Source organism: Danio rerio, chromosome 4 (assembly GCF_052040795.2).
Source record: "Danio rerio strain M-AB ecotype USA chromosome 4, GRCz13ab, whole genome shotgun sequence".
Lineage (NCBI taxonomy): Eukaryota > Metazoa > Chordata > Actinopteri > Cypriniformes > Danionidae > Danio > Danio rerio.
The window spans coordinates 71288444-71312683 of NC_141024.2; the positions used below are offsets into that span (position 1 = coordinate 71288444).

General features: G+C 42.4%; 2 protein-coding genes across 3 annotated transcripts in view; one reads left to right on the forward strand and one right to left on the reverse strand.

Annotated features, from left to right (window-relative positions):
- Nucleotides 1-24240, forward strand: part of si:cabz01054394.5 — a 263846-nt gene that overhangs the window by 112188 nt on the left and 127418 nt on the right. The window lies entirely within an intron of this gene.
- On the reverse strand, nt 2150-24221 carry si:ch211-161m3.7. Of its 2 annotated transcripts, none has more exons than XM_087249893.2 (7): nt 18146-24221; nt 17938-18032; nt 14028-14135; nt 13240-13332; nt 4322-6043; nt 3860-3960; nt 2150-3042 (listed from the first exon to the last, which is right to left on the reverse strand). In XM_087249893.2, exons 4-7 carry the CDS (start codon nt 13328-13330, stop codon nt 2728-2730), a joined length of 2229 nt encoding a protein of 742 aa, XP_087106019.1. In that variant the 5' UTR covers nt 13331-13332; nt 14028-14135; nt 17938-18032; nt 18146-24221; the 3' UTR covers nt 2150-2727. The 2 variants fall into 2 exon arrangements, with proteins under 2 accessions (XP_087106019.1, XP_087106018.1); XM_087249892.2 differs by having other exon boundaries at nt 14028-14148.

A 24240-nucleotide genomic window follows, 5' to 3' on the forward strand; every position in this document is an offset into this window, starting at 1 on the left:
GAAACAACTGTTCATATTGTTATTTGCTCTGTTACCCTGCTGAACAATCCAGCTTAAACCAGCCTAGGATGGTTTGCTGGTTTGAGCTGGTCGACCAGCCTGGTTTTAGAGGGGATTTGGCCATTTCCAACCATTTCCAGCCTGGCTTTAGCTGGTCAGGCTGGAAAATGACATTTTCCAGCTGGATATAGCTGGTTTTGGCTGGGCTCCCAGCCTGACTAGGCTGGTCAAGCTGGTTTTAGCTGGTCATCTCCCAGCCTGACCAGCTAAGACCAGGCTGGAAATGGCTGGAAACCAGCCTGAAAATGGCCAAAATCCCTCTAAAAGGTTTAAGCTGGATTTTTCAGCAGGGTAATTATGTCTAAAGTGATATTTGCCATTTTAAGAGTTAAATCTTTTAAAGTTTATTCCTTTGTATGTAAGCTGCCCGTTTGGAAGCAGATTATACCGGTTTTTAACCAGCTCTGGTAAAGACAGATGATAGTACACTCAGTCTTGGGTAAGAAACAGATTGTACTTTGAGTGTGTGTTCTATTTGAATGTGGATCCTTTTACAGGTCTAGGGTCAGCTCTAAACAGCATAGTGGCTGTCTGACATTTGTATGCTTGAGATATTTAGATATCATTTATAATTATACGCACGCACCCTCGTGGAAATTTTCTTATTCTATCTGTGTTTCAACCAATCAGGATAAAACACCTATATGTATGACACAGTTAATGACGTTATGTGAGAGTAAAATTGATGATGTTTTGAAATTGTAAGCAGAGCGGCCTACGAACTTGAGTGTTGAGGCTGGCTTCTGCTGACTACAAACTTTCTTAGTAAATGGTCTTTTTAGATGAATCTCTGACTCTGGCTCTTCTTCATCTGACAGACTGGTCATTTTTCGGTTAAAACTGTAGGTATCCCTACAATCGCTATCACCTTTTATTATTATTTTTTTTTACCTTTTACACACACCTTCCAGAAAGTTCAAAAGTATATTTCCATAAGTCTTGGGGACCATCAAGATGTCTTCTGGCAAAACCTAGACAAGCCTTTCTGTTCATTTTGCTCAGCAGTGGTTTTGTCTGGGAACTATTTTTGCCCAGTCTCTTTCTTATGGTGGAGTCATGAACACTCACCGTAACTGAGGCCTGCAGTTTTGATGTTGTTGTGAAGTCTTTTTTGGGACTCTTGGATGAGTTGCCGCTGTGCTCTTTGGATAATTGTGGTTGGCCAGCCATTCCTGGGAAGGTTCTCCACTGTTCCATGTTTTTAACCATTTGTAGATAATGGCTCTCACTGTATTTCACTGCAGTCCCTAAGCTTTAGAAATGGCTTTTCCAGAAAGGTAGAATTATGAAAGAGAAATAAAAAAGGTTTCCATATTTCTAGGGAATGTTTGCTCATGATTTCTCCACCAAATTAATGTGTCTTGGTTTCGGGAAAACTACTTTCTCCTCAATGTGGTGTCTGTACAACTGTGCCGTGAGCTAACGCTGACCTATTAGCGGAGATACAGTGGAAGAATAGAATAGTTCCCATTCGTGTTCCTATTTAAGTAAATATTTATATAATATGCTGCGCTATAATAATTTAGATATCCTAAAATCTCTGAACACTCAGTAAGAAAACCCCCCCAGAAAAGATACTTCTACATACTCGATACATTCCCTGTATCGAAAATATCGATACTTCAGGATAGATCCACCCAAGCTCTGCACAGTTTTACTCCAACCCTAATCAAACCCAACTAATTGAGATGTTCAAGATTACTAGAGACTATTAAGCAGGTGTGAGTTGGAGCTAAACTATGCAGAGATGCGGCCCTCTGGGAATTGAGTTTGAGACCATTGGAATAAACTAAATTGGACTGTAGTGTATGAGCGGAAAAGAGTGTGTATGGATGTTTCCCAGTACTGGGTTGCAGCTGGAAGGGCATCCGCTATGTAAAACATATGCTGGATATGTTGGGGGTTCATTCTGCTGTGGCAACCTCTGATGAATAAAGGGACTAAGCCGAAGGAAAATGAATGAATATAGAATAAAATATTTTTGTTTCTTTGTTTAAAAGCAGAGGTTATTTAGGTTGCTATATAATATGAGGCAACTTAAAAAATGCTGCCAGTGAAAGAGTTAAAGCATGTAAGAGAGAGACCATCGTGCTTTTTAAAATCAATTCTTTATTCTCAAGTTCAGAATTTTTTTCATCCTTCCCCAAGGTGCAAAGGACAGATTAAAGAAAAAATACAGACCCTGTATATCCCAAAATACAACCACCAATTGACTGATTGACTCTTGATTATATGTTGAATTTGACATTTGTTATTTTTATTGTGAACCTACTCTGGTTCCGTTACGATTATCATATCATCGATTTGGTTGAGTGAGATATCACGTTAAATCAAATGCATTAATGCTTTCCATACACAAATTTTAATTTTACTTCACAACACAAGACAAGCTGTTAGATATATGGATTGAACCTTTGATTTGACCCGCTCAAATAAAACACACTTCTTCTTTAATGCATCAAACAGCTTCAACTATAAGCACAGAGGACAACAGAAGCGTTTCGAGCAAATAACCCACAGTAAATAATAATCCCGAATCCGTTTCTGCATTGTGGTGCATCTAAGAAACATTTTTGACAGCCCTAATGATTACATGCGGATTAATATTTGGAAACTAAATCTAATGATTGATTAATGTAGATGTGTGTAGTAGATTTATAACTGGGTCTAAATGAAGTAGAGACCCAGTGCAATAATTTCCCTGTTGTCACATCGGCCTGTAATACCATAACATGTTCCTGACTTCACATCCAGACTCACAGCATCACCCAGTTCCTTACATTTCCAAGAAAACTTTTTCCCTCCATCAAAATCAAATTCCAAACCCCTAAGTGTGTTTTTATTCACATCTGGCCACAATTTTGCAGCAACAATTTTTTCACTGTTGTCAAGCATGCAGTCTTTTACTTTTGGTCCAATCTCGTTTCCGATTTTCACCTTGTGGCCCCCGCTGAAAGTCACTTGGATGGAGTTCAGAGACATCTAAAACACAAATACATTGCATGTGAAATACTATAAAATACAAGTGAAAGACAACAACAAAAACCACGAAGGGCCAGATATACTGAATATTAGCATGTGAGCTGATTCAGACTAATGTGGATGTGATTGTTCTGCAACTGATCCTTAACTTACACACAGCAGCCAATATTCAATTGCTACAAAGGCATGTTTTCATTGCAAAGGTTTACTTATTCATTCTCTTTTTGGCTTAGTCCCTTTATTAATCAAGGGTTGCCACAGCGTAATAAACCGCCAACTTATCCAGCATATGTTTTACGCAATGGATCCCTTCCAGCAGCAACCCATCACTTGGAAACATCCATACACACTCATTCACACACATACACTACGGAAAATTTAGCCTACCCAATTCACCTATACCTAGAATGTCCAAACTCGGTCCTGGAGGGCTGGTGTCCTGGAGAGTTTAGCTCCAACCCTAATCAAAAACCGCTGAACCAGCTAATCAAGCTTACTAGATATACTAGAAACATCTGTGCAGGTGTGTTGACGCAAGTTGGAGCTAAACTCAGCGGGACATCAGTCCTCCAGGACAGAGTTTGGACACCCCTGACCCATCCCAGCTCAACCAAGCGACCTTTTTGCTGTGAGGCGAACATGCTACTTCCTGCGTCACCTTGCAGCCTCATTTACTCATTGTGCCTTCAGAAAATCCTGTTATATTGAGGTATTTTTTCTTCAAAGCGGGGTTTGACTGGCAAATGCTGTTAGTAAATCTACCTCCACAGAGTTAGAATCAACAAGAATTAAATTGAATGAAAAAATCTTTACACACCTCAGAGTAAGTGATGCTGATTTCCTTCAAGGAAATGCTCCCAGAAGATGTTATAAAGTTGAACTCTGTTCCGTCGTTCCCACCAACAGTCACAGAATTAGCTTAAAAAGAGAAGATCATGCTCAGCAGCAGAATATAGTGGCCAGTGTGAGTTTAGAGTTTTCATTATGGTTAAAAAAAGGACTGTTCATTTATGAACACGGCAGGAGTGATGAAACGTTCCAGTATTAGGAAATTGGCTTCTATTACACTTGCATAAGTCACTGTGACTAGAAGAGAATATTGTTTCGACTTTTTTAATTCAGACATTAGAAGCCTGAATGCAGTATGCTGTGGACAGTCAGCTTTAAATCTGATATTTACAACTACTGTCAATCTCAATGACCAACTGTGTGAACAAAGCAAATGAAAAGAAAAGGACTATGTATAAAAAAGAAAGAAAAAAGTGCACAAGACACTTACCTGAAGATAGTATTGTGCTGACAGTGTCACTGGCTTCACTCACTCCCACTTCACCCACTGTCCTGTAGCGGATCAAGTACGACTTTTCAGGCTCCAATCCAGTCAGAGTAAAGTCTTCATCAGATGTGTTTCTGACATGCCAATTTTCTTCAGCAGCAGAATCAGCGTTTGACTCCTTGTACTCGACTCTGTACTTCACTTTTTCTCCAGTCGAAGGCTTCTGCAGTTTCAGGGACACAGTCATGTCCTGGACATCCTTCACTATTGGTGGAGGCGGTTTGGATGGCAACTGGAACTTTGTGTTTTTCAGTTCTCCTTTTTCATACAGATAGATGGAAGTGACTGGATTGGAGTGATCTGAGATAGCAGAAACAATGAAGCGCATTCTCTTATCATCTTTATTAGCCTCTGAAAAACTCCTGAATTGAGTTAAGCTCTGTCTCATCTGTCTGATGGCATCAGGATTGTTAAACCACTTTCTGACAGGTTCCACATCTGTTTCATAACCGTCTGCTCCATCTAGCTTTTTAAACTGGTCTGATTTCAGAAACTCCTCCTGTTTTTTGAGATCAGGGTCTTCATAGCTCAAAGATGTGATGATCAAGCACACCACAACGTCAATATCAGGATCAAGAAGGATGGTGCTGAAACCATCTGAATCTTCAAGTTTGATCCCATCAAGCATCTCTATATATGAACTCAGAAGGTGAAGTTCAGATTTTGCATCCTTTAACCACTGGTTTAGCTTGCCTGCATTAAAAGGGGAGTCATGGTGGATCTTCAGGATATCTGCAAGGGATTCCTCCTCCTTTACCCCCCCTCGAATATCAGGCAATACCCTGGCCACTGCTTTCTGGAACACCATCTTGTAGATGCCAACTGACTCCTGAAACAAGCTAAGTCTCTCTTGGATGTCACTGAAATCATTTGTGAGTGTATTTTTGGACAGGTCACTGGAAACCCTGTAGAATTCATTCAGATTCTCAATTATTTCTACAGTGTTGGAAATCAGACTTGAGGGGATTTCTCTCTCCAGCTTGGCTACATTATTATTTAGTAAGCAAAGGGGATACAGCCAGACTTTTATTGGAACTGCATTCTGAGAATTCTCCTTCAGTAGTGTGGGCAGCTTCTGGTATGTATCCAGGGCCTCCATGTATGAGGTGGGGTTTTGCGCAAGATGGAAGTCCCCATGAAAAGTGCAGGATATCTTCTCGGCTTTGTCCTTGTCACTGTCTGTCATTTTTACAGATCCTTTTCCCTCAATGGAAAAAAAGGGGATCTTTTTGATCATTACATTTAATTCTCCCTCAATCTCCTGGGTATTATCATTTGTTGATAATGTCCTGTCGAACACCATGAATGCCTGGGCTCCGTACAGTACAGCCGTGATCACATGAGTTGCAGTCTTTTGCTCAAACACTTGAGGGTAGGTGATATTCTGCAGCTGACTGATGATCAGCTGGTCAAATCTGGTTGTTTCGCTGTAATTCATTGTTACTCTTGACTGTTGGTTTGTGGATTTGGTGTCACGCAGGTATCTGGCAGATCCTCCCACCTCAATAAGCCCCCCCAAGAAGCTGGCTTTCAGGGAAGCATTTATATCCATTAGATTACACTTGTCAGAGATGGAATCAGAGCTGCTGAACTTCAAATCGGTCCTGGGCTGTGGATGGGTGTCCAAATTGTCATTCATTGATTTCCTGTCCCACAGAGTAACACCTGAAATTAGATAGTATAGTAAAGATAAAGCAAACCAAATTAGAGAGCAAAATAGAGAACTTGGAGGTCACTGCTCATGTGTCAATCCAAGTTGGTATCAAACTGACAATTCTTTGCATGGGAGGCAGATGCTGTGACGAGGAGGCTAAAGACTGCAACTTCTAATGTCTGTCGCTAGAGCAACTTTTGAGATTAGAGGAGTGAAGTTTATATGCAAAGAATTTCATTAGCTGGCCTTACTCTTACACTTAGTCCTATTTTAAGTTATTTTAACAGGAGTGAAAAAGCAGTTTAAACATATTATATATGAGATGTCAGCAGCTGTGAGGAAAGTTCCAAAGTCTTGAGGGAAGTCTTGAAAGGGGTAATGGGGGTATTTGTTACAAGTGGGGAGGGGCCAAGAGGCATGGGAGTGAAGTGAGATTGGTGATTTTAGTGTTGAGCATCACTTGCATGCCACTCTGGTTCCCCTTCGGGTGGGGAACTTCAATGTTATGTTGAAAAACTTCCACTATGAGGATTTCGTTCAGAAAGCCAATCATCTGAAAGAGTATGTAAACGGGCCAATAAAATGAGTTGGCAGCTTCAGCTTGCACAGCTGATGCTCATTGCAATCAATTTGGCAATATAAGCACAGAGCTTGCAAAGCTTAAGCATCCTTTTTTACTTCAGAGTCTTTCACAAAGCTTGTAAAAGAGTCTATGTGGGTTCCTCCCACTGCATTACAGAGAGACAGTGAATGAGAGCCGTCTCCCAGTCCAGAGTGAGTGACACACATCCCTTGCCTGACGTTTTTTGGGCTTATGCAGTCTTGGAGGGCACCTTTCTCTGCCCGATCTGCATGTGCCTCAGCCCACACAGCCGCGGGCCAGGCTGCTTCCACCCTGTACGCTAGAGTCCATGCGCGCGCCCTGGCCCAGCTGCCCAAGTGTGGTTCTGCGCGGAGTCGACTAGGTTCACTTTCTTGACTCCCCCATATCCCAGTTTGGCCTGTTTGGCAACACCATCGGTGGATTCACTCAGAAATTCACGGCAGTGCAGTCGGATATGATGGGTTGAGTAATCTATCAGTGGGGATGTAAGACCGCTTCCCCCCGCCGAACCATCCACATCCACTGCTTGTCGCCGAGAACAGCTTCAGCCAAGGTCTGTGTGGAAGGGACAGACTGAATACTGCCAGTCTGGGACGCCATGCCTTCTGGCTCGCAGGTTCGGTGCATTTTGCAAGTGGCTCACAAGTTCTGGGAGGACGGTCTCCTTTCTCACACTTCTCACAGTCCTCCTGGCGAAGGATGCAATCTAACTGATTCCTCCAGCCGAGATGGAGAGCAGGTTTTTCAGCCTGTACTTCATCGTAGCCAAAAGAGCGGTGGGCCATGGCCAATCCTAGATTTGCGCGTTTTGATCCGCTGTCTTCACAAGCTGCAGTGAAGCTGCCGCTTACACAAAGCGCATCCTCTGATGCATTCGTCCTCAGGATTGGTCTGCAGCAGTAGACCTGAAGGACGCATACTTCATGTCTCCATTCTTTCATACCACCATCAGTTTCTGCGGTCTGCGTTTGAAGGTCGAGCTTGGCAGTACAAATCCTCCCCTTTGGGCTCTCTCTGTCTCCGAGGGTCTTCACCAAGCTCGCGGAGGGAGCCGTAGCACACATTCGGCTTGCGGCTTCGGCCCCTACTCAATTATCTCGACGACTGGCTGATTTAGCCTTCTCGCAGGAGCAGCTAATATGGGCGTGATTCAGAGAAGCCCAGATCAATCTGCTCCTTCCCCTCACAGATGCACTGGCCCACAGCTGGCCACAGGGCATGCGCAAATATGCATTTCCCCCAATGAGCCTGCTCGCGCAGTTACTGTGCAAGGTCAGGGAGGACTTGCTAGTTGCGCCTCTCTGGCCTAGATCTGGCCTGACCTGGATATCAGAACTCTCCCTCCTCGCTACGGCCCTCCCCTGGCAGATCCCTTTGAGAGAGGACCTACTCTCTCAGGGACAGGGCACCATCTGGCACCCTCGCCAAGATCTTTGGAACCTTCACGTGTGGTCCCTAGACGCGAGAAAGACTTAGGTAAACTACCAGCTGCTGTGGTTAATACCATCACTCAGGCTAGAGCCCCCTCTACGAGGCGCGCCTACGCCCTGAAGTCTATTTACTGAATGGTGCATCTCTCGCAGAGAAGACCCCCGAACTTGCCAAATCAGCGTTGTGCTTACTTTCCTTCAAGAGAAGCTTAAGAGCAGGCTGTCACCCTCCACACTCAAGGTTTACGCAGCTGCCATCTTCGCTCACCATGACACGGTGGCTGGCAGCACTGTGGGAAGGCATAACCTCATGAACCGATTCCTCAGTGGTGCTAGGTAAATTAATCCACCCCGTCCCCCTCTCATGCACTCTTGGGATCTCACCCTGGTTTTCACGAGCCTGCGTACAGATCCATTCAAACCACTTGACTCTGTCTGAACCACTCGAGATTTCTGTCCCTGAAGACAGCTCTGCTGGTCACGCTGGTGTTGATTAAGAGGGTCGGGGACCTGGAGGCATTTTCGGTCAGTGACTTGTGCCTAAAATTCGGGCCGGCCTACTCTCACGTTGTCCTGAGACCCCGGCCTGGATATGTGCCCAAGGTTTCTACCCCACCATTTAAAGACTAGGTAGTGAGCCTGAAAGTGATGCCCCCGGAGGAGGCAGACCCAGCCCTTTCATTACTTTGTCCAGTTCGTGCTTTGCAAATCTGTCTGGACCATACACAGAGCTTAGATCATCTGAGCAGCTTTTCGTCTGTTATGGTGGTTGGCAGAAGGGAAGTGCCATATCTAAACAGAGGTTGGCCCACTGGATAGTGGATGCCATCTCCATCGCTCCAAAGCCAGGGCGAGCCGTGTGCCCCAGGAGTTTGTGCGCACTCTACTCGGAGCATCGCATACTCTTGGGCGCGTGCACGTGGTGCCTCTCTAACAGAAATCTATAGAGCTGCGGGCTGGGCGACACCTAATACATTTGCAAGGTTTTATAATCTGCGAGTGGAGCCGGTTTCCTCAAGGGTATTAGGCAACCCTTGGTGATTGAGGAAACAACTTGGTTAAGGTGTTGAAACACGCTTGCTGCGCCATTCTCCCTAACACAGAGATTTGTAAGTTTATTCACTCTGTCAGTCAAGTTCCCCATTTAGGCGAGCCTTGTAGAGATTCCTCCGAGGCCCCAGCATCTGACTCAGTGGAGGAGTCAGATGCTGGCCCGTTACATTGTAGGTCTGCCCGCTGGCCAGTCCACGTTCTGGGTATAAGTGCCTGCTATGCGCAAACCCCACTAGGCGATCCCATATGCTTATACTGCCACAGTGCACGGTACCCCTCACAGGCAGACCCGTGTCTTCCCTCACCGCTAACCATCTTATATTCATATGCGTACTCCCCCTTCTGAAAACTAGTCCATATGCTCTTCCACCACCAGGTCTCCCCACTTGGGAAGCAGGTTGCCTCCGCAGCATCCTCCCTATCGGGACTGCACGTTTTCCCAATGTACATGGTGGTGTAGCATTGGGGGATGCTATGTTCCTTTGCCATAATGACTGGCCCTTAGCTGTTGGGGCGAAAGTCTCTTCAGCTTAAAAAGAATGCTTAAGCTTTGCACGCTCTGTGCTTATGTTGCCAAATTGATTGCAAAGAGCATCAGCTGCGCAAGCTGAAGCTGCCAACTCATTGGCATTTCATTATTCGTTTACATACTCTTTCAGATGATTGGCTTTCTGAAAGAAAGATTTTCCACATAGCATTTCCGTTCTTCCATTCGGGGAACAAGGGTTACTTTAGTAACCGGAGCATTTTCTGTCCTACAGAGGAGTTAATGTTGAAAGAGCTAAAGCTGAAACTGTCAAGGTCAAAACACCTGAGACACATTATATTTTACTTATGCTTATGTGGCTTATATCATCTGGAAAAAGCTTATGCCATTATAAATAAAGCTCATTTTGTTATTTTGCTTATTGTTCTCAAGTGTTTGCTGGTTCCCATAAACTCCATTCCTCAACTGAATTGTCAACAATTATAGTCACTAAATCAATCAAGTCCGTTCAAAAAGCAGCTTGTCCAAGAAAAACAAATGCACAAGTGGACAGGATAATGCAGAGAATCTCAATAGTCAATCGGTTCAATATTGCAGCTGGAAAAAAAAGTATCTGTCTTAAAATACAGTGTCTTGACATTTAAAAGGCAGCTATTGTCGATTATAAAAGGTCATATTTTGGTTTGGGAACTCCCCAACAACAGGCTAATATGCATGCAATAAAAAAATTAAAATAATTTGCATTTAGTTTTACCAACAACCCCAAATCAGAAAAAGTTGAGACAGTACGGAAAATGCAGATAAAAATAAAGTAGTGATTTCTAAGTTTACAGTGACTTGTATTTTATTGCAGACAATACAACAAATGTTATTAAATGTGTTTCTCGTGGTTTTTATTCTTATTCTATTTTCCACATTTCAATTTACTAGAACTTCTATGTTAAGCTGCTATGACCCAATCTACATTGTAAAAGCGCTATAGAAATAAACATGAATTGAATTGAATTTTAAAAAGTTGTCACAGTAAAGCATTTACCCCTTTGTGATGTTGCCATTGCTTTTCACAACATTTAAAAGACTTTTAGAAACTGAAGACTCCAAGTGATGAAGTGTTTCAGGTGTCATTTTTTCCCCATTCTTCCTGCTAACAAGTCTTAAGGTGGGCAACAGTGCAAGATCTTTGTTGTCGCGTTTTGTGCTTCAACATCTGCCACACATTCTCTGTTGGAGACAGGTCAGGACTGCAGGCAGGCCAGTCAAATGCCTGTATACTTTTTCTCCGCAGCCAGAACGTTGTAATGTGCGCAGAATAGGGTTTTGCATTGTCTTGTTGAAATATACATGGGCATCCCTAGAAAAGAAGGTAGCATATTGTGCTCCAAAATCTTAAATGTATCCAAAATGTACTTTTTAGCATTAATAGTGCATCACAAAAGTGCAAGTTTCCTTTGCCAAGGGCACAAACACAACTTCATACCATGACAGACCCTGGCTTTTGGACTTGTTGGTGGTAACAGTCTGGATGATCTTTTTCTTCTGATGCACACAAAAAAATACTTGAAATACTGATTCATCTGACCACAGTACATGTTTCCACTGTGTGATGGTCCATTTCAGACAACTCAGCCCAGAGTAGTCGACGGTTCTTCTAGACACTGTTAACATAGGGCTTCCTTTTGGCACTGTACAGTTTTCACTGGCATTTGTGGATGTAACTACATATTGTGGTACTTGACAAAGGTTTGCAAAAGTAGTCCTGAGGCCATGTGGTGATATCCTTCACGGCCACACAAGGAAGATAATGGAGGTTAAGACTTTCAAGTATTTATTTAAGCGAAACAACAACTGATTGTGAAGCAGGTAAGTGTTGAAGCAAAGTTCTGTATGTTGAGTTCAGTTCAGTGATAACACCATGCACACACTTTAAAGACACTTCCCTTGAGCAGGCTGTTTGTATCCACAGGAGAAAGGGGGACATCCACTGAAGAGCACAGGAGATAACAAGGGATCACAGGAGAGCCGATGAGAAAGACCATCTGATGTTGATTCCAGCTGGTGAGTGACTGGGGAAGGTGAGACTTTATAGGGAGTGTATGATTGTGGTTCCAGGTGTGGGGCTATTAGTGTTCGGGTGATGTTTCATGTGAGTGGTGTGTGCGGGAACGAGCCAAGGGTGTGACAATATCGTTAATAGATGAATGAGGATTATTGATGCAGTGTAATCTGAGGGATCAAAGATCATAGTTGTTCAGCTTAAGCTTGCATCTTTTATGTGCTGACATTCCTCCAGATTCCTTGAATCTTTTATTGTTGTTCTGCACTGTTAAAAGTGAAATATCCAAATGTCTTCCTATTTTTATTTGAGGAATTGTCTCATGTATTTGTTGGAAAACTGATGATCTTTGGCCCATCTTTGCTCCTAAAGGACTAGACCTTTCTTGCGTGCTGCTTTTGTACCAAATCATAATTACAATCACCTGTTGACATCACCTGTTTCAAATCACTTCAATATTTCACCTATTTACCTGATTACGAGCCGTAAACTACTCCTGTCCCAACTTTTTGGGGATTTTTTGCGGGTCTGAATGACAGGAAAGGATGCATAATTACAAATGAAATGAAGTTGACCGGACAAAACATTAAATATTTTGTGTTCCTATTGTTTGCAACATATAAATACAAGTCAAAGAAAATTCGGAAATCTCTACTTTCTTTTTTATTTTATCTTCAATACTCCCTTAATTTTTTTTTCTGATTTGGGGTTGTAGTTATCATGACTTGGTAGAGTCGTGGAGTTAAAAATAAAAGACTAGGTTTGTTCAGAAAGTCATTTTTCCAAAGCCCCTCCTCTACGTGATGCTAACTTGCCATATTTGGTCAACTGCCCTGCAGAAAAATCCATCTTAAACCAGCGCAAGCTGGTTGGCTGGTTTTAGCTGGTTGAACAGCCTGGTTTTAGAGGGGTTTTGACCATTTCCATGCTAGTTTCCAGCCGTTTCCAACCTGGTCTTAACTGGTCAGGCTGGAAAATGACTAGCTAAAACCAATTTGACCAGGCTGGATTAAGCTGGTCATAGCTGGTTTTAGCTAGGCTCCCGGCCTGGCTAGGCTTATCAACCAGCTAAAACCAGCCAACAATCCTAGGCTGCTGTAAGCTGGATTTTTCAGCAGGGTGCAAGCAGCGCATGTTGGAAACAGATTGACCATTGTGGCTTATAAGTGTTGAAGCAAGCAGCCTGGGTACAGTAAATGTATGAGCCCAATGCAAGAACGTACTGTATTTGTATTTCCTTTCTTTTGTTGTTATTTTTTTAAAATACTGTTAGCATGGTTGATTACACTGTACAACCATAACAGAAATTTCTTGAAAGTGAAATTTTAAACAAAGTTTACATTAATTCTAAAAAATATTAATGTTTTTATAAGCGGCCCTCAAATTTTGATCCCCATTGTATAGTAAGACACAATTGCTATTACGCTAAATGTGCACATTTTAATAATAATAATTTAATAATTTTAAAATTAAATGTTTTAAAATGTAAATATTTCTGTGCTTCTTGTTATTGATCAGTTTGTTGAGTTCACATCTGGACAAAAAAGAAGCAAAAGTAAATAAAATAAAAGGTACTCCACCTGGAATGAAGGAATCCTTTCGGCAGTCATATAGCATACCAGGAAACATCGATCTTCCAAGAGCTGCCATTTCAATCGAGTCTGATGCCATTGCTGTAATAAATAACAGTGAATAAAGAGAATATTTATCAATCATATGTTTAAATTCAACCAAATAATTGAGTAGTAATCATATAATGATTGCTTTAATAATCAAATGTTCACGCACACACTTTCATTCATTACTCCAAATGCTCATTTTTGGATCAATCGTGAAAAAATAATATGAAAAGATTTATGCTAAAACTTGAATTAGACTAATAAACTGGTCAGTGGAGCAGAATCATTGAGCATGTATGACCTTTATAATCAAGATTACTCAGCTGGCATTATCACATTGAAAAACTTTAGTTCATGTAAGCAGAAAAAAATAATGAAAAAACAAAACAATAACATTAAAATAATTACAATTAGTTTGAAACAACAAAAATGTGTGTAGGTCTAGTGTGTAAAACCATTACAATTTAATTTAGATTACCCATGCAGTCTTTCCAGTAATCCATGTCTTGCCATACATAAAACCTGTCAGACTATAGGCTTCGGAGTTTAGGTGTATTGATGATGCTTTGCAGTTTCGAGGAAACTGAAATAAACTGACTACATTTGTATGAATAAAGCGAATATTTTTATTAATTGGAGTAAGGGCAATGTCATGTTTACAATTTTTCCTAAGTAAATTACAATTACTTATTTTAAATGCAGTTTCCATTATCATATCATTACCAAAGAATTGTGGTTATTTTTCTTACCGTCGTCACTCACGCCACACCGAAGGAGTCCCCAAGATTCTGTCAGTGCACTAGACCACTGGTGTAGGCAACCGCTTTTAAAGATCTCATCAATTTTCAGATGGCTCGCTGTATTTCAATCCTCATGCATAAATGCGGACTTTGGTTAGAACGGCAATAATCATGTGATTAAAGTGTTCACATCCCTGTATGCTCTGATTATAGTGGAGGTGGGGTGTCATCAAGAATTTACAATTTCAAAAGAATTGGATGTGAATGAAATTACACCTATATCACAAATGTATTTGACAAACTAAATGAACTAAACAACACAATTCAACTCACCATCAATGTGAGCACTGAGCTCATTTCCCTGACACAATGCAAGAAACTTTCAAGAGATGTTTGTTTCTCACTCATGCTGTATTAGCTTAATGTTATACAGTCGCACTGTAGACTGAAAGAATCTCTTTCAGAGCTGTCAACTGGTGGTTAGGACTCTAGAATTGTTGTATTTCAGGCACATTGGAGGGTTGTTGAGCAAGAACCATATTTTAAGGTCTCGCCACAGCATCTCAATTGGATTCAGGTCAGGACTTTGACTAGGCCACTCCAAAGTCTTCGTTTAGTTTTTCTTTAGCAATTCAGAAGTGAACTTGCTGGTGTGCCTATACTATAATGCTTACATAAGTCATACGGCACTCAGTCAATGCAGTTTACTGGACCACAGTGATCGATTTAGAAACATCATGAGTTTAAGAATCATTTGTTTTGTATGAAATATTGTTTTGTAATGACTCATATTTTTATAGCCTCACAATAAGGATTTTTATTGATTAATTTGAAAAAAGAACTAGATTTAGGGATAATTGCTCATTTGTTTTTGTTTTGTTTTTTTATTCATGGAAACAAAAACTGTACTCGAGCATAGAAAAAGACTTTCATATTTCGTAAACCGGTGTGTTTGTGCGTGCGCGCGCGTGTGTGTGAGAGAGAAAAACCTCTTTTTGTGACTTAAAACAAAAAGTATAGATTTTAGATAGAAAAGTATAGACAACTCACACACTGCAAATGCATCAAGATGAGGTACTGCAGTACTTTTAATATCAATTTAATTAAATAAAAAATTGTTGGAAAAAATTAGTGACTTACAGTTTTTTATAGTTGTACAGAAGCGTAAGTGACGATACGTGGCAGTGCTTGATGTTTACAAATGAAAACTTACCTGGAAGGAAACGTGTGAACTACTGGAGTTTGCAACTGCAATACGCATAAATATCCATCGAAAGACTTAAGACTGTTCATTGCGTTTACACTTCATCAGCCAGAGGACAGTGTGCATCAGCTGGGTGCCTGTCTAACAGCATCTCAGGGACTTCAAGCAATAGGCTTAGCCTCTACAATTAAGTCAAAACTGCTGCTTTGCACCTCGGACCCGCCGGTAGTTGCGCCGGACCAGAAGATTCAAATCGGTTGTGTCTGAATGGAGGCCACAAAGATATCGGCATACTGGGTCTGCTGTGGCGTGTTTGCTCTGCGCTTTGGAGGACGTCGGACGACACTATTCATCAGCACTGCCACTGCACGACGTGAGTTTAACAAAGATGGTCTACATATTCGCTGGACAACGGCGCCCAAAGCAAGGTATTTGTAGCGCTACAATGCAATGAATGGCCATTCAATTTTCGGGGCAAATCCAATATATTGGTGACACAAGGGGCGGGTAAATAACGTTGTATTTCCCTGTGAACTCTGCTACTCTTTTGCAAACGTATCGTGAATGCGTAAAGTAGGTCATGGAGACTAATGAAACGATCGACTTCAGGGACTTCAAGCAATAGGCTTAGCCTCTACAATTAAATTATTTTATTGGTGTAAATATTTCTCTTTTTTGTATATATTTGGGCATTATTCTGATTTCACTTTTGTACATTAATCACTTTTGTTGGCAGTTTTGTTGTCAGTGTTGTCACATTGTGAAATCAGCACACTTTTTAAATGTTATTCCTTATAAGTTTCGTAAAACATTTACGACAGATAGGCGTGCGCTGTCTACGACACAAATTCCATTCTTGTACTCCACTGGAAAACCAAAATGTTCCCACACAGGCTACTTAAATGTGTCTGGGGGATCTGCAATCTCAATACTATGTGAAGCAGTCATCCTGGCTATACAGTAGTGTGAGTGTGATGCTCACTCAAGTCACATGACATGCACTTGGAAAATAATAACTTTAGAAAATTATATTTAGAACAAAAACTCAGCATTACTAATACAATTTAATCAAATGTGATAAAATAAAGATGTGTTCAATTAAGAGACAGTGACATCAACCTCAACAATGGGCAGGGGGCATGAGAGTACCGCGGTATGCCACGAGAGTTTCGCAATACGTATTGTGGTTGGTGTATCACGATATTTTGGTTCGGTTTGTAATATCGTTAAACCCCTGATATATATATATATATATATATATATATATATATATATATATATATATATATATATATATATATATATATATAGTGCATCCGGAAAGTATTCATAGCGCTTCACTTTTTTTTCACATTTTGTTTTTTTGGTTACAGCCTTTTCCCAAAATTTATTAAATTGATTTATTTCCTCAACATTCTACACACAATCCCCCATAATGACAATGAGAAAAAAGAGTTTTTGAAGTTGTTGCAAATTTATTAAAAATAAAAAACCTGAAAAATCACATGTACATCAGTATTTACAGCCTTTGGCGTGAAGCTCTAAATTGAGCTCAGGTACATTCAGTTTCCACTGATCATTCTTGAGATTTTTCAGCAGCTTCATTGGAGTTCACCTGTGCTCAATTCAGTTGATTAGACATGATTTGAAGAGGCATAAATCTGTCTATATAAGGTCCCAGGGTTGACAGTTTATATCAAAGCACAAACCAGGACTCTTCCTAGAGCTGGCCGGCCGACTAAGCTGAGTTATCGGGGGAGAAGGGCCTTAGTCAGGGAGGTGATCAATAACCCGATGGTCACTCAGTCTGAGCTCCAGCATTCTTCTGTGGAGAGAGTAGAACCTTACAGAAGGACAACCATCTGTGCAGCAATCCACCAATCAGGCCTGTATGGTAGAATGGCCAGACGGAAGTCACTCCCCACCTGGAGTTTGCCAAAAGGCATCTAAAGGACTCTCAGACCATAAGAAACAAAACTCTCTGCTCTGATGAGACTAAAATTAAACTCTTTGGAGTGAATGCCAGGTGTTATGTTTAGAGAAAACCAGGCAGCACTCATTGACAGGCTAATACCACCCCTACAGTGAAACATGGTGGTGGCAGCATCATGCTGTGGGGATGTTTTTCAGCAGCAGGAACTGGAAGGCTAGTCAGGATAGAGGGAAAGACGAATGCAGCAATGTACAGAGACATCCTGAATGAAGACCTGCTTCAGAGTGCTCTTGACCTCAGGCTGGGGCGACAGTTCATCTTCCAGCAGGACAATGTCCCAAAGCACACCGCCAAAATATCAATGGCGTGGCTTCACAACAACTCGGTGAATGTCCCTGAGTGGCCCAGACCTAAATTCTATTGAACATCTCTTGAGAGGTCTGAAAATGGCTGTACACCATATTTTTTCACATTGTTATTATGGGTATTGTGTGTAGAATGTTAAAAGAAAATAAATTAGTTTAATCCATTCTGAAATAAGGCTGTCTCTTTTTCTTCCATGTTCTTCTATTTTTTTGCATAATATTACAATAAAAACACATTTAAAAAGATGCACTCGAGGCATATTTTTATTGCAAATCTTTCCCTTTGTGCCTTTAGACAATCCTTTGAATTTCTTTCCTCTAAAGAGGTGTTTGCAAATGCTGTTAGTACATTTTCCTCCAAATATATGAAATTAGACTCGACAGTGATAACGTTGAATGAAATCAATCTTTACACACCTCACCGTGTGTGATGCTTATTTCCTTAAGGTTGCCACAATTCGTCAAAATGGTGAACACTGGACCTATTGGCAAACCAACAATCAAAGGATGTGCTAAAAGAAGAAAATATCATGCTCACACAGCAGCAGAATATCATTGTCAGTGATGGGTTATAGGTTTTCTTAATGCAAAAATAGTAAAATTAATTTATGCAGATGACACTGACCTGAAGATGGCATTGTGCCGATGGTATCACTCACTCCCACTTCACCCACTGTCCTGTAGCGGATCAAGTACGACTTTTCAGGCTCCAATCCAGTCAGAGTAAAGTCTTCATCAGATGTGTTTCAAGAGTTCACACTTAGCTGATGATTAATTATAAGCTTGTTTGGCATGCTGTCCCGGGAGAGAGCCCTGAGCTCATGAGATCCTCGAGCCCAGGACTCCCTCCCGTTGCAAAGCGGGAGGGGAGTTTGAGCTCAGGTAGATCTCGGGAACTCCCCTGCTGTAGCAAGTGAATGCTCTTGAAACTAATTACTAACAAGGAGCGTGTCTATGTTGACAATTTGGCTTGTTCAATTGGCTTAATTGCATGTTTTTGGGTGGTGGGAGGAAACCGGGGAACCCGGGGGAAACCCACGTGAGCACGGGGAGAAGTGCAAAACTCCGCACAGAAATGTCTGCTAGTTTTGGTAGAGCCAGGAACCAGAGACATTCTTGCTGTGAGGCGACAGTGCTAGGCACTGGGCCACCGTGTCACCCGTCTAAGAAGGAGGCGTAGGGGAGGAAGGGGGGACTCTTCAAAACGAAGATAGCAATGGAATAAACCCCAGGGTATTTATAATAGTTTAGGAGTCATCTGATTGGATAGTAGTGAATTGGATAATGCGGGTCAGCTGCTAGCAATCATAAGCACGTGATCCTCTCGAAATTTGTTTATACATAAACTTCACTTCAAGAGTTCACACTTAGCTGATGATTAATTATAAGCTTGTTTGGCATGCTGTCCCGGGAGAGAGCCCTGAGCTCATGAGATCCTCGAGCCCAGGACTCCCTCCCGTTGCAAAGCGGGAGGGGAGTTTGAGCTCAGGTAGATCTCGGGAACTCCCCAAAAATGCCTTTGAATAGCTCGGGACAGCAGCCGCGTATTGAAGAGCCCCCCCAAAAAGCAGGTGTAACAAGCCATATCCGGCTGCTGGATATAGCGTTTGATAGCTTAGGAAGAGAAGCTTCTAAGGGAGCAGAGCAAAGTAGGCTGCTAGAGCTTAGGCGGGGTGGGGGCAGGGCTGGATAGACTCCGCGGGAGTCAAGGCTCAAATATATACACCCCTGCGGGGGTGGGAGCTGGGGTTAGTTTGCTCAAGCAAGAGTCGGGAAGATTTGGGCGGTGGAGACTCTTGCATGAGAGGGTGGGAGGTGGCCAGGGCCTGAACTCCTGCGGGAGTTGAAGCTCGTTTTAGTCGCCCCTGCGGGGGCTAGAGCTGAGGATTGAGGGCCTATGCGTAAGGAAGAACATAGCGAAAGAGTGACGCTGAAAGAAAGACAGTTAGCGGAGGACTCAACGCTGGAAAAGAATTGAGGAAATAGGAGGGTAAGGAGATAAGGGGGAAGATCAGAGAAGGGTAAAAGTAGCGGAAGCACTCACGCTGTAAGGAAGAAAGAAGGGGCAAATAATTGCCAGGCGGAGAATCTCAACGCCAGAAAGAAGAAAAGGAGAATATAGAAGTATATATGCATATATAAATATATATGAATATATATGGTTATTACATGGTAAGGGCCGGGCGTGGGTGGTGATTGACTCTTGCGAGAGTCGAAGCTCGGAGCGACCCCTGCGGGGGTCAGAGCTGCTGTGGGCATTTCCCCTGCTGAAGTCTGGGAAAGGGAGGGGGCGGTGGAGACTGCAGCAGGGGGTGGCCGGGGCGGGACTCTTGCGAGAGTCGAAGCTCGTTTTAGTCACTCCTGCGGGAGTTAGAGCTGAGGATTGATGGCCTATGAGAAAGGAAGAAAAGAGAGGGCGGAGGAACTCGACGCCAAAGGAAGAAAAGGAGAGTGGGGATAACCTGCGTGCGTGAGCATGCACGTGCGTCTATTCCTGTTTCGGCATGTGCATGCACACGCATCGGAACAGGTATACATCGGATGTATGCGTATAACATGCGCATACATACCATTTCTAATGGCCTGGGTGGGGCGCAAATGGTGACTCTTGCGAGAGTCGAAGCTCAGCGCGACCCCTGCGGGGGTCAGAGCTATGGGGGGGGGGGGGGCAGTAAGAGTCGGGAAGAGGGAGGGGGTAGTGCAGGCTCTTACTGGGGGTGGTAGTGAAGGGGTGGCCGGGGATGGGCTAGGGGTGACTCGCGAGAGTCGAATTCGGATTGAACCCCTGCGGGGGTCAGAGCATGGTGAGGGAAGGAGCATAGTAGGTTTGAAAGGAAAGTTAAGAGCATACATGCAACCTGCACAACATGTAGTGCCCCTATGTTCACATACTCATTGTTTGCACGCACATATGCATACTTAGACGTACACCTGTACCCATGCATATCTGCGTGCAACATGCATGTGTATGTGTGCAAACGCACGCTGTCTTTGCGCGAGCAATCACACACATTCCATGCGCACCCATACGCAAGCACACACGCACACGTACTCCAGCCTACTTAGGGTCGAGCTCGTACCCCTAGTTGGAGTTTGGAATTTAGCTGATTAGGGCTAGCTGGGCTGTCTTGAGGTGGGATCGGCTGAGGCGAATGTAAGCTTTGAAGGCATCGGAGGACCAGCGGCCTAGGGTCTGGATTGGTGTGGGGATAGACCTTTGTGAGCTGCTGTGGTGGCTGCGCCAATTCTAAATGAATGGCTGGAATACAATTCGGGGGAAAAGCCCGAAAGGCGAAGGACTTCTTTCAGATGTTTTTGAAACCAAAAAAAAAAAAACGGGTTACTGGACGGTTAGCGTCATCAGTAAAAAGTGGGGCATGTGGGTCAGACTCTTTTGCTCTCCTGAATGGAGAAAGCTAGGAGAGTTTGGAATGGCTGAGTGGGGGAAAATATGTTAAAAATGTAAATAAAATAAAATGCCCTTTGCTTATCTGATCTGTTTTGCTTTGCTTAATGAAAAAGGCGAGTGTTTCAGCATTCAGCAATGTTAGATCAGATATAGTGGGGTGTATTGCGGGATTGAAATTGGATGTGATAGCCATTTCTGAATATGACTCAAGGGTCCTTGGTGCGACAGCGTAAAGGATCAGAGATATGGAAGTTTTATGGCAATATCATTTGTGAATAGAGTGGAACAGGTGTTGGATGCTGGTCTGCTTCCGGTACCAAGAGCCGAAATTTCTGGAAAAGAAAGTGAGAGAGAGAATCAGCAATTTGATTTTTTGCAAACTGGAACATGTCTAGCAGTCATAATGAATTGCTTTTGGCTGCCGTCCAAACGAGGCGTCTTAGTAAGGGCATAATTGGAAGTGCGTGCGAGCGTCCTTTATTAATGCAATAAACGGTGGCTTCGTTGTCGCAATGAACGAGAATGCTAGAGGCGGACCATTCATCTACCCATAAAAGTGCTGCTGCGACTATGGGGTATAGTTCGAAAGCGCAGATGATTGCTGATTTCTGGGTAGACTGAGCATCTGCGGGCCACGTTGAAGTAAACCAGTGACCTTGGTAAAAGTCGCCGAACCCGACTGAGGGGGCAGAGTCAGTGAATAAATTTATATCCACCGGGGAAGAAATTAGGTCGCTATAGAAAAAGGAACAGCCGTTCCATTGCTTAAGGAAGGAGATCCATAAGCTGAGTTCATTGCGACTGGGTTTAGAAAGATATATGGTATCTTCTAAACCGGGGACCGAGGTGGAGAGCTGAAGGAGGTGAGTAATAAACGGGCGGCCTTGGGGAATTATGCGCATCGCGAAATTGAAATGCGCGAGAATAGATAGCAGTTCGCGTTTGGTGCATGATGGTTTCTCGAGGAAAATTTGAGATAAAGAGATTATACGGTCAATCTTTTCTTTGGGAAGGGATGCTTGAAATTTATTCAAATCTAAGTTGATGCCCAGAAATTCTATGGAAGTGCTGGGACCGGCTGTTTCTCCTCTGCGAGGGGGATGCCTAGATTTTCGAAAACCTTTGGGTGATCGATAGGTGTTTAGCTGGGGGTGAGAAGGTAGGGAAATAAGGAGAAAATCATTCAGGAGATGGATGATATGCGGGATTTCGTAGTTATTAGATAAAATCCAGCATAATGCTTCTTAAGCATATCGAAAATTTTAGGACTACTTTTGCAGCCGAAAGTTTATCGGACTGCAAAGTAAAATTGTGAGCGCCAATGAATGCCAAAAAGGTGCCAGAAGTCTGGGTGAATTGGCATGATTTTAAAGGCGGATGAAATGTCTATTTTTGCAAGCCAAGCACTGCGGCCGGCTAACTGATGAGCGAAATTGCTTGGTCTATATCATGATAATTCAGCGAGTATTCGTCTGATGGAATGGTGCTGTTAATGCTAGGAATATAGAATTGTGAGGAGCGGAGACCAATAATCAAGGGTTTTTGCTAGAGAATTCTCAAGTCGCAATGTCAATAGGACTAATACACGAACGCTGAACAGTGGGGCAAGAATAGTACTATCATGAGTTTATTATCGATTCTTTTTGATTAACGAATTCACTGTTGCAGGTTCGGTAGTCGCAGATTGTAGATTGGAGCAGAATAAGGTTAAGGAAGGGAGAGCTGGAACGCCCGGGTTAGATCCTTGGGTTAGATCTGAAATCAGAAATCAGAAGTTAGTATCAGGGTGACAATGCAATTCAAGCAATTTGAGAAATATGGCATCGTGGATGTGAGCTATGTGAGTGGAAATGCATCCTTTATGTAGAGTGTGATTGTATTTGAAGAGCATATAAAATGTAATGGGTTGGATGAGGGTCAGGTTCTGCAGCCAAATGTCATGGTCTTTTTATTAATGCATGGTCTGATAGCTTGATGTCGCTACGTGCAAGGATGGTAGAGGTGAGCATTCATCCCCCCACAGAATGGCAACTGGATGGAGAGCTGAGGATAAGGGGTATGGTTTGTCTGGTGGTCCTGGAAGTGTTTATTGAAGTTCCGTTGTCAGAAATGTCCTCCTATTCATAGCAGCCAATCAGGAAGTTGTTTGTTGCTGTTTCACATCCAACTGACTTGCCATTATAAGCTTACGTAAGACACTAGTGTATGAATAAATGAGTCACTGGTCTAGTGTAATTGGACCCCAGTGCTCTGTGTATAATTTATTTATTTATTTATTTATTTATTTATTTATTTATTTATTATTATTATTTATTATTATTTTATTTTTTTTTTTAATTGCTAACATCAAACTCTGAACTCTATAAGACTTCAAGGGCGATGTCACCATTTAGTAAAACTGTGAATGGAATGTTAGTAATTGGCTTTACTTTAATCCATGAATAACATTTGTTGGTATCTTAACTTCATTCACAAGCTTGTCTGGTCAAAATTCATTCATAAGACTTGCAACAGAGTCAAGAGAGAGGGCAGGACCTTCTCCAGAGAGCTTATTGGGTGGTGAAGCTTCTCCTTACAGCTATTGGCTTGAAGGAGAGCCAGTCAAGCGTGCCAAAGGTGAAAAAGCCCGGCGGCCATTTTGTTGATCAAGTTCACCATTGTTTATGGCTTGAGCTGTTGCTTGCTGAACATTCCGGCAAACAAGCTGTTAGATGTTATGGATCAGTGGACGGGCAAGAGGCGAGTATCTTTAGTTAAAATCATTGTTTACACTAGTCTTGTTATTCAAAAGATTTATAAATGTTTTAGTCTAAATGTTTGGTAAAGTTATTTTGCAAAGCTTCCCTTCATGTGCATAGCATGTGCACCGCTAGGAAAAAGGTAATGGTTCAGTTTCATTGCAATGGCTTTGGAGTTTTTGGCTGTCATTTGCTGGAGAATAGGGTTGAAGACACAGCGGATGCGTTGAAGTGGAAGGTTTGATGTTTGTTGAAGTCGTTGATGCAATTGTTGGAGTTGTTTTGAAGTAGTAGTTGTTGTTGTTGCTGCAGTTGTTGTTGCTGCAGTTGTTGTTGCTGCAGTTGTTGTTGCTGCTGTAGATTGTAGCTTGTAAATTATAGCTAGTAGCTTGTAGATTATAGCTGGTAATTTGAAGATGGTAGCTGGTAGATTGTAGCTGGTAGGTGATAGCTGGTAGGTGATAGCTTGTAGATGCTTTGGTTGTCCATGCTGGTTTAGAGTAGGTTCTTCAACGGAGCTAGCTACGGTGAAGCTGCCTCTTCAAAACGAAGATAGCAATGGAATAAACCCCA

Bases quoted from the DNA above. Each gene is read 5' to 3' on its own strand.
- si:ch211-161m3.7 (XM_087249893.2), bottom strand. From the start codon at position 13,330: ATGGCATCAGACTCGATTGAAATGGCAGCTCTTGGAAGATCGATGTTT. The intron at 6,044-13,239 runs GTGGAGTACCTT...ATCTAATTTCAG, and splicing joins AAAGGATTCCTTCATTCCAG to GTGTTACTCTGTGGGACAGG. The intron at 3,043-3,859 runs GTGTGTAAAGAT...TTTGTGTTTTAG, and splicing joins TCAGCATCACTTACTCTGAG to ATGTCTCTGAACTCCATCCA.